Source organism: Coenobita brevimanus, chromosome 60 (genome assembly GCF_032717465.1).
Source record: "Coenobita brevimanus isolate Jiangsu-jjx chromosome 60, ASM3271746v2, whole genome shotgun sequence".
Classification (NCBI taxonomy): Eukaryota; Metazoa; Arthropoda; class Malacostraca; order Decapoda; family Coenobitidae; genus Coenobita; species Coenobita brevimanus.
This window is the reverse complement of record NC_137013.1, coordinates 5352781-5363261: the sequence shown is the minus strand read 5'-3', so window position 1 is coordinate 5363261 and position 10481 is coordinate 5352781. Positions and strand designations below refer to the sequence as shown.

The following is a 10481-nucleotide window of genomic DNA, read 5'->3' as shown; positions in this document are numbered from 1 at the left end:
ACCTGCTCCAGCTCCTACGCCGGACCAACCATCTGTCCTCCCTCCACCTCACACTCAACCCCCATCAGGAGCCCAACACCTTCACCACCCACTGGGTCAGCCTCACCCAACACCTTACCCCGGCCCACCAGACATGCACCTCCACCACCTACCACCTCCAGTCACGGGGTCGAGACTTCAACAACGCGGAGGGTGGTAAAATGCCCGCCATGCCCGCCGCCGGACCTCCCACCTCACCACCCCCCACACCACCACCGAGCCGCCACCCCACCACCACCCCAGGAGGACACACCGGTGAGTTTAGTGACCTCAGTCAAGAGGGTCATCAGGACATTACGGTCCTAGGTCCTTATTCCCCGCAAGTGCCCCAACCCCAGGTGATCAGGGGAAGTAAACTACATTGCGGGCGGAGCAGTGATCGACAGAATAGGGGTGGGACTGAACCAGATTCAGTCCCAGGTAGCACCGTATTGATGGCTTTGTTACACCCTCTAGGGCAGGAGGCCCAAGGGCAAGAGGCCCAAGGCTACGGCCTAATACAGAGTGTGAAGGGGAAAGCGACCCCAGGCTCAGGCCTTAACACACTAGAGACAGAGTTGCCCATGCATCAGTCTCATGCTGTTCTCCCCTTCAGGAGCAACATCCCATCAACGGTCCTAAGCCGCAGCGTGAGGGCGACCCCGTTCGTCCGGCAGATGTTCCTGCTAGGGCTGATCGTCTCCCGGCTACGGCCAGAGTACGGATCAGGGTAAAGAGCCCCTGCTACCGTACGTGTAGCACTTCCCTATTACAGAAGCAACACCCTGTCGACAGTCCTAAGCCGCGGCGTGAGGGCGACCCCGTTGTTGTTCTCCGTATGGGTAGACACTCGGCTCCAGCCGGGGCACGTACCAGGGTAGAGAATCCCCTGAAGGTAGACTCAATCCGTATTGGAGAGAGTGTGGGCTCTGTGCCCCTCACTCCGGCTTGTCTCCTACTATGGGAACAACACCACGCTGGCGGTCCTCAGCCGCGGTGAAAGGGCGACCCCGTACGCCGGGCAAGTTCACAGCTACAGCCAGAGTGTGTGACAGGGGAAGGCGACCCCAGGCTCCGGCCTCCAGACACACTCGAGAGGACACGGGTAACGTGAGTCCTCCTCCAGCCTCTTTCCCTTCGGGGAGCCCTTCATCACCACCCGGGAATATAGCCCCGGAGGAGACGCTAGAGTGGTGGCAAGGCCCGATATCGGGCTTACCGCCTACACCCGGGAGTTCCTTGTTCCTGTCCGAGCCCCGTAGGAGACGCTGCCGCAGCCCAGTCCTGACGGCGCCTCTCCCCCTTGGTGCCCACAGTCCCAGGACGCCCAGGCTAGACTCTCCAACTCCCGACGAAGGCGATTCGGGCTCCCTCACTCCCCGGAGTCGGAAGAGGCAGGCCCGATTACTCCGGCTGTTTGGCCCCAGTCCCGAGGGCCACCTATCAGGTCGAGGCCCCAAGACCAAAGGGCCTCTCTGCACCCCACCGGCGCGGCCCTAGTACGAGGGCCGCCTCCCAGGTCGAGGCCCCCAGACGGGAGAGCCTCCCTGCACCCCACCTACGAGTGCGACTTTAGAGTGACTTACCCAGGAAACAGGGAAAACAGTGACAGTGACTCCGTAAGAAACCGTAGTCAATAGTGGCCCATCAGAACTCAGTGTTAACAGGGCAGAAAGTGAACTTTGTGAATTATCCTAGTCCCTCCCCATATAAGAGAGTCAGAGAGTTTTCTGTGAACATCTGAGGTAAGGGCGCGGGCGAGTCAAATGCTAAGTGTACGTGTCTCCGTGACAAGGTGACAGAGTCGAGTGTCGCTGTCCGCACCCTACCTCTTTTATAGTAATATTCCCAAACCAGACTCCCAACCTTGTTATTCCTAAGGTGAGCAATCCTATTTATATCCTGCCTCCAAGTGACGTGTAAACCATGTTATAGATAACTCACAATCTCCCTGTGTGAACATTGTAGTGTATATGAATGCTCTGTGGAGCCAAGTGTTAACTCTGTATCTCTGTGTCCCTGTATCTTAAATATCATTCTATGTGTATTGTTACGAGTAGGATTAAGGTAATAGATGTGTTAAGGTATACTGCCTGGTTTTTATGTCCTGTTCCTTTGTTAGTGCTTTACTTCCGGTCTAGAAAGAGGACCCCACTTCAGTAGCTAGTGTTTTTACGACGAGAAGTCGCCTTAAAAACACAGCATTACATATATATATATATATATATATATATATATATATATATATTGTAATGCTGAGTAGAATTTGGCTCGACTTCTCGTCCCAAATCAACTCAACACGGAGCGGGGTCCTCTTTCGAGACCGGAGCTAGTGCAATGAAGAGAGGCAGGACATAAAAACTTTCGGCAGCACCATACACGTGTATTATTTCGGTTAGACACAAGACATCTCAGTAGACATTACATCACAATATAGAGCAATACAAAACCCTATCTAAAATATTGTGTATCTCGCAGGATACTAGCTTCCTAGATATTAATGACAATACAACAAATCTTAGTACTAGGAGTACAGTAAATACCCGTGCGCGCGGAGCGTGTGAGGGGGAGAGGAGGGGGGGTTTGTGATCTACCAGGAAGGGGGGGGGAGATAGGGAGACACGGAGAATGACTTAGAACGGCGAGGGGGAAGTTATGGTAATATTTAATGAGGCCCGATATTAACAAGGGAGTTTAGGTGTTCTCTGTTGGCAAGAATTCTTTGACAATTAACTTTGGTTCTTATTTGGACTTTAAGAGCGGGGGTGAGGAATAGAGAGAGTTTTTTAGGGATAGCGTGCGGAACAGGGGAATATACTGTAGTTATTACTCGCTGTCCTCGTTGTTTTGGTGACACTAGGTTTCTGTCGGCACAACTTATATATTACACATCTCCCCGGTAGGTTATGTAGACTCGCACTTCCCAACGCGTAACGAAGTCGGAACCCTCGTAAATTCTATTCCACTATATTACTCTGAGCTTAGCCAATAGCACTCCAATAATGTGTTATTCTTTCTTTGGGCTCTAGAGAGAAGTCCTTAGTAAACTCGGGATGACACTCGCACGTATCTTCACTTGAGGTCTCTACCCATATTCTCGCCCGTTAATGGAGCATTATGTCCTGGTTTACCCCACTGGAAATTACATGAAATTACTGCACTGGTCTTATTCTAAGAGGAAAGGAGTCACACTTAACCTACTTCACAATTATTACAGGATCACTCGTATCTCTCGTGGAGAGAAACACGGTTACCTCAGTGATGATCCGGTCGGACTGAGGGCGTCGTCAGGGTAGGGCGAGCCGGGAGGGCACGGGGCGACTCGCTAGGGCGTCCTCTCACGTCCGGGGGTTTCCGGACTGGGCTCCGGACTGGGGCCGAAGAGGGCTAGGAACCTCTGGGTCAGGTCCCGGCGTCGCGGGGGCGTGGTGAGGTCTCGCCCGGGTGTCCTGGGAAGGGCCGGAAGAGGCGACGGACTGCGGTCTCCTATGGGCAGGGGCGCCGACAGGGAAGGACTGCGGCAGCGGCTGTTACGGGGGCCCGACAGGTGGGTCTTCTCAAGGGCCTCGCGCAGGGAACAGAGGCCGGGGGAGACAGGGAGGTCTTTCCTCCTTACTATACCCTGGGAGCGACCATCGATCGTCTCTACCAGTGTGCTGAGGGAGCGACCGTGGATCGTCTCTACCTGAGCTTTCAGGGAGCGACCATTGATCGTCTCTTCCTGATTTTTATGTGAGCGACCATAGATCGTCTCTATCTTTTTTTTATGGGAGCGACCATTGATCGTCTCTACCTGGTTTTGATGGGAGCGACCGTTGATCGTCTCTACCTTGACACTATTAGAGCGACCATAGATCGTCTCTACCTTAGGGGCGCTGCCTGGAGTACAGTTTCTGACTCCACCCCTAGCTAACTCGGTGATTCCGCCACGCGAAGGTAGTGTCTTTCGCCTACGGTGGCGGCGGCGTGGTGGTTGAATGTCACAGGGGCGCACGGCCCGGGCTGACATACGTCGTTGTTGCCCGGAATGGTGGTGGCTGGTGGCGGCTACCCTGTGGGGTCCGAGTGGGGGTGTCGGCATTCTCGTGGGCGAACTCCGTTGTTTCTGGTTCGCCTCGTTGTCGGGGATACTATGGTATTCTCCGGAATATTCCGGAGTACCGTATGTGTGTCCGTTAAAGCCACGCATTTCATATATATATATATATATATATATATTGTAATGCTGGGTTGAATTAGGCTCGACTTCTCGTTCCTATTTCACCCAACGTGGAGCGGGGTCCTCTTTCAAGACCGGAGCTAGTGCAATAAAGAGAGGCAAGACACAAAAACTCTCGGCAACACCGTACACGTATATTACCACAGTCAGACACAGGACAATTCAGCAGATATTACAACACAATATAGAGCAATATAAAACCTTATCTAGGATATGTGTATCTCGCAGGATACTTGCTTTCTTGATACTAATGACAACACAACAATCCTAGTGTATCAGGAGTGCAGTAAATACAAGTGCGCACAGATCGCGGAGGGGGGGAAGAGAGGGGGAGGTTGTGTTGGTTGGTTGGTTTAGATTCGCCTCCTAAAAAGGGAGGACACGGGCAAAACAAAAGCCCGTCAGTGAAAGTCTGTTAATAAAACAAGTATTATATACTAGCGTGGGGGTGGGTACATGGCCACAACCCCCAAAAGAGCAGACGTGGGTGTCCTTGCAATAAGCTCTGCTGCCAGTTGAAAGTCGTCAGCCCCAACATGAAGCTGCGTCCCAATATTACACCGAAGTCGAGATGTTGCAGGACAGTCCAGAACATAATGGAGCAGGGGCTGCTCACTGACCTCAAAGCAGTGAGGGCACGGCTCTGGGTTGCTGTTAGTCACCTGGCTGTAGCACGGGAACCCTAGGCGTAAGCGGCGAAGTGGAACCAGTAGGTGGTTAGGTGTGCCATGGGGAACAGACACAGGTGAGTACTCTGTAGCTCTGGCATACCACGTAGCAGAACGGGAGCCCTCCCACACCTGAAACTGATGATCCTCCTGCGAAAGTCGGCAGACGGCATCAGCCACATGTCGCAAAAGAAGGGATAGACTAGGATGCAGCTGAAATGTGGTAACAGGTAACGTGCCAGCATGGCGAGCAGCAGCATCAGCACGCTCATTGCCTGCAATACCGACATGCCCAGGAAGCCAGTGAAGGTGAACCTCACCCCCCCTACCTGTGATGGAAGTTGCAACAGCTATGATGGACGTAAGGAGATATTTATTGTCAGAGTAGTAGTGCTTTTGGAGGCCACGTATAGAGGAAAGCGAGTCCGTATGGATAATAATACACCGATGGAGGTGTTGATCAGCATGGCGAAGGGCGCAGAGAATGGCAACGAGCTCAGTCTGGTAGGCTGAAACACCGGAGGTGACACGCCAGGACTCAACCCCCTCATCACAAACAAAAGCAGCACCCGCAGACCCGTCATCACCAACAGACCCGTCAGTATAGTAGACTGCAGTATCTGGAGTGAAGAAAGCTGCCACACGACTGAGAGCATCCTGGCGAAGAACAGCAGGAAAAGAGGACCTGGGAACTGCTATATTAGGCTCGACATATTTGATCACAGGTGGGAGCCAAGGAGGAGCAGGGGCATATGCAGGATTGGGCAAGTCAGGACCACCACCAATGGCATCAGCGGCGTCAAGCTTGCGAACTATGTCCGCAGCAAGCAGAATCCAATCACGTCCAGGGTGCGGATTTGGGGGCCGAGCAAGGGTACGCTGGAGGAGTACAGACACCGGAAGGTGGGGCCGATGCCGACAGAGCTGAGCAATGACAGCTGTTGTTCGTGCCCAAATGCGGTGCTGCAGAGAGGGAAAACCGCTCTCAGCCCGAAGGTTGACCAAGCGTGTCCAAGGAGGTGCACCGAGCAATATACGCAGAGCAGTGTTCTGCAGGACTTCCAAAGAGAGACGGAGTGACTCAGACACTCCGATAAGACATAGAGCCCCGTAATCCACAATGGAACGGATAGCTTGTGAATAAAAAGTCCGTAGGACGCTGTACGAGGCACCCAGGTTGCGGTGAGAAAGGGCTTTTAGGGCAGTAATGCGGGTAGCTGCTCGCTCCCGTATATAGCGGATATGAGTGGCAAATGTCAGACGGCTGTCGAACCATACACCCAGGTACTGGTGACAGCGAACGACATCAAGGCTATTACCCCCAAGAAGAAGGGGACGGTCAGGGTGGCGGAGACCAAAAGGCAGACATTTAGTTTTTTGGAAATTGATTTTAAGGCCAAGCTCACAGCATTTGGCATGTAGACGGGAAAGCGCAGTTGGTGCCTGAGTGTAGCAGTCCCGTCTAGAGAAAACCAATGCCAAGTCATCTGCATAGCAGAACAGAGTAACCCCTTGGCCATAGTCGACTGTAAGCAGGTCCTCAACTAAGACATTAAATAAAAGAGGACTCAGCACACTGCCCTGGGGTGTGCCATTGACATGCGAGTAGGAAGGGGATACTCTGCCCTGAAATCGAACACAAGCAGCACGGCTGTGGAAGAAGTCCCTCACCCAGGAGAGGAGGCGACCACCCAAGCCCTTCGCTGCGAGCGCCACAAGTACTGCGTCTGGGTTGGCAAGTTCGAATGCCTTCTCAAGATCGAGGAAGACAGCCATGCCACGACCACTCCTCAGCTCACCAAGAAAGGAGGCTAGGCAATGTTGAGCGCTCCTGCCAGGGAGGTAAGCAAATAGACGGGGATGGAGCGGCCCCAACCTCCAGACAAGTCGAGAGAGGACAAGCCTCTCAGCGGTCTTGGCAATGCAACTGAGGAGGGAGATCGGCCTCAAGGTAGTCGGGTCTCGTGGTTTGGGGATGGGGTGAATAATGGCTGTCTTCCACAATCCAGGGAGACGCTTTTCAAGCCATGAGCGATTGAACAGGTCCAGGACACGCGCCTTCCCTCCCTGGCTTGTGCGAGCCAGGAGGGAGTATACAAGGCCATCAGGGCCCGGAGCCGTATCCTTTCTGCTGCACAACACTCGCTCTAGCTCTTCCACAGTAAAGGGGTGGTCTGCAGCATCAGGACGAGAGCAAGCAGCATAGACAGCGTCCCTGCGGGGTCCTGCAAGGCGAGATTGCAGGTCACTGACTGACTGTGGGAGGTTAGTTGTGGCAGTACGAGCAGCGAAATGAGCAGCAAGGCGATCTGCCTCACCTGCAGGGTCAGGATGTGATGGTGGCCTAGCTGGTCGGGGAGAAGAGACCGACTTGATTCTCGCCCACATCTCCCCAAGTGTGGAACGTGAATCAAGCGACCTACACCACCTCATCCAAGCCTCATCCCGGATGCGGCGCTTTTCCTGCGAAACATGTCGTACCACTGCAGCCAGATATCTCCTAGTTGGAGAGGAAGGTCGCCGACGGTAGGCCTTACGAGCGGAGTTTAGCCGATGGTTCAGCTCCTGAACCCGCTCGTCGTAAAACCAGTAGTCCTTAAGAAAGACCGTGGGGCACTTGGTGAGGGGAATACAGGCAGCAGCAGCATGACGTAAGGCACGGGCAACCTGCTCCGCATGGTCCTCTAGGGAATGCGGGGGAACAGCCTTGTCCAAGGCGATGTCAACTGTTTGTGCATACTCAGGCCAATGTGCACGTCGTAAGTCCCAGCGAGGCGGAGGTGGTGGTGGGGGTGGAAGAGGAGCCGCAGGCAATTCCATCACCACAGCGAAATGATCACTGGTGAGGATTGGGTGCAAGGACCACGTAGACACATCGGCAAGAGGTGCAGAGACTAGGGAGAGGTCAAGCCTCCCACCACGGACATGGGTAGACTTGGACAAGTCATTGAGTAAGGAGACCCCCGCAGTTTCCTCGAGAGCAATGGCAACATGTCGCCCAGCCTCATTCGCCGGGTGGGGTGAGTATAGGACAGGATGGTGGGCATTGAAGTCCCCCCAATGAGGGTGGACTCAGCTGCAGCCTGATGGAGGAGCTCGCCAATGTCTAGAGTCCCAGCATGGCTCTTATAAATGTTATAGACGGTTAAGGAGGTCGTGGCGAGCTGCAAGATAACTCCTTGAACCTCAACACCCTCACCGCAGTGAATAGGAGGGCTACATTCTTTGCAAGGGATGTGATCCCGAACCAGGATGGCACACCCTTGCGCATTACCAGGGACCCTAGGGAGGAAGAAGCCATTGTATCCTCGGAGCCGAAAAGGGGAGCCGTGGGGTAGGAGTGTCTCTTGCAGAAGGAAGACATGAATATTCTCCCGGAAAGCCACCTCCTGGAGGTGAGGAAGCTTACTCCAAGCTCCTACGCAGTTCCACTGCAGGACTCGGAGGCAATCAGCGTTGTCTGGGACCGTGGAGGGTAAGCAGTCTCTCGCAGAAGTCTGAGAGTTTCTCCCTCTGCCTCTACTGCTGCTGAGGCTGGAACAGGCCCTGATGGATTGATGGGCAGGTTGCCGGGCAGGTGATCTGCCTCTACCACTGCTGAGGCTGGAGTCGGTGCCAGAGAGTTGGAGGCTGGGCCGCGAGGTCGGCATTCTGCCCCTACCCTTGCTGAGGTTTGTGGTGGCCCTGGTGAGGTGGTAATTGGGCTGCGAGAGCGGCATCTGGCCTTGGGCACTGCTGAGGCTGCAGTTGGTCCTGGCGGGCGGGTGGATGGGCCGCGATGTCGACGACGGCGTGTAGGGACATGAGGTGGCTGGGGTGTTGCCAACAGGTCGGGAGACGACATCTGACGTGTAGGTGGAGAGGGACGAAGCTGACGCTTTGCCTCCACCACATCCTCGACGATTTTGTCGATAGTAGCCACGAGGGGAGCAGTATCGACTTTCTTGCCAAGCATCGATTCCAGTAACAGAGCAAAGCTTAGAGCAATCTCTTTCCCAATTAATTGCAGGTCCTGTATGGTGAAGAGAATCTGGGGGGAGCTCGGAGCATGAGGTGGTACGGGGAGAGATGCATCGAACGGTGGTGGGAGTGTGGTAGGAGGTGGGTGGTGAACCTCCACTGCCACAGTCTGACGAGGGGGAGCAGACTGCAGAGGGGGAAAGGCGCTGGCATCGAGAGGAGGAGGAGGAGAAGGCACAGCTATTATTTGACGCTGTTGGCCCCAGACAAAGGTCCCTGGAGGTGCAGGTGTGGAGCTGGTGGCTTGCTGCTGCTGAACCCAGGCTACCTGGCGTTCCCGGCCCTGCAAGACATGTGCAGCTCTGATGGGGCAGTTGGGGTGCCACGCATGGTGTGGGCCAGAGCAGTTGGGGCAGCGGGAGGTGATTGCCTCCTTGGCCTTGAATCTTTCCAGGCAGCGCTCCGTATCGTGTGGGCCGCTGCAGATCCCGCAAACGACAGGCCTGTTGCACGTGGCTCTGTGGTGTCCATACCTCTGACACCGATAGCAACGGAGAGGCTCCGGGGTATATGGGCGCAGATAGTAAGTCCCCCAGTTCCCAAGATCGAGAGAGGGTAGTAGAGGACCTCGTAAAGTGATGAGGACCTGGCGAGTCTCCTCCCTGGTACGCTGCCTCTGACAACGCGTGGCTTCTTCCACCTGTGGGTGACGCAAAAGGAGATCGACCGGCATTCTCATGGGATACCCCATGACAATAGCCTTGGTCGATCTCAGCCCTGGAGTGAGCTCCACGAGCTTGATGGGGTTGGCCACGTCCTGGGCTGCTGCCTTGAGAAGGTTGTAAGAGACCTCGTCTTTCGGGACTAGGGACGGAGCTCCCGTCTTTGCCGATAATGTTTGTGGTCCTCAGTTCCGGCAGGCAGTGTTCCAAAGCTGCGACTGCATCGTAGCTTGTTTCGTGCCCGTCCTGGCGTGTAACACGAAAGGCCGGGAATGATGAGCGAGGTGGAGGGGCACCGCCACCATTACTGAAGGTCGAGCGGTAAGAGGAGGCTTGCGAGGAGCCCCAGAGCGTGGTGCCGGAGTGGCGTAGTTTCCCTGCTCTCGCCGTCTAGATCTTTTACTACTGACCAGCGAGAAACTGTCATCAGTACGGGCAGGATTAGCATCAGAAGGAGCAAATGAGGCAGCAGGAAGGGCAGCATCCACGGCCATCTGCTCATGGTGGCGAGCTGATTTAGCTGGTCGAGTTGTAGAAGGGGAAGCACAGGTGGCAGGACGAGGCAATGGGCCCGAGGCAGGAGCCAAGGCAGTAGCTAGGGAGGGACAGGGATCTATGGGAGCAGAGGACTGTGAGCTGGACGTGGAGGAGCGTCTCTCCCTCTTACTCCCCTTAGCACTGGAAGGCCTAGATAAACCTGAGCGCTGGGGCAGAGGTCGTGGGATGCGTGAGGGACCCGAAGATCGGGTACTAAGAGGTGCCTCCATAGCACTGAGGCAAGCAAACTCCCCAAGAAACAGACTACACACACACTAACACACACACACACACACACAGCACACACACAATCACTCAAAAAAAAAAAAAAAAAAAACGGCCAAGTCCCTACAGTGA

The 10481-nt window shown here is 54.7% G+C and overlaps 1 protein-coding gene across 1 annotated transcript; it reads right to left on the bottom strand.

Annotated features, from left to right (window-relative positions):
* Positions 1-4674: 4674 nt before the first annotated feature.
* On the bottom strand, positions 4675-8206 carry LOC145403137 (uncharacterized). Its single transcript, XM_080274963.1, has 2 exons — positions 8105-8206; positions 4675-7908 (listed from the first exon to the last, which is right to left on the bottom strand). The coding sequence occupies exons 1-2, from the start codon at positions 8204-8206 to the stop codon at positions 4675-4677; spliced, it is 3336 nt and encodes a 1111-aa protein (XP_080131089.1).
* Positions 8207-10481: the final 2275 nt, after the last annotated feature.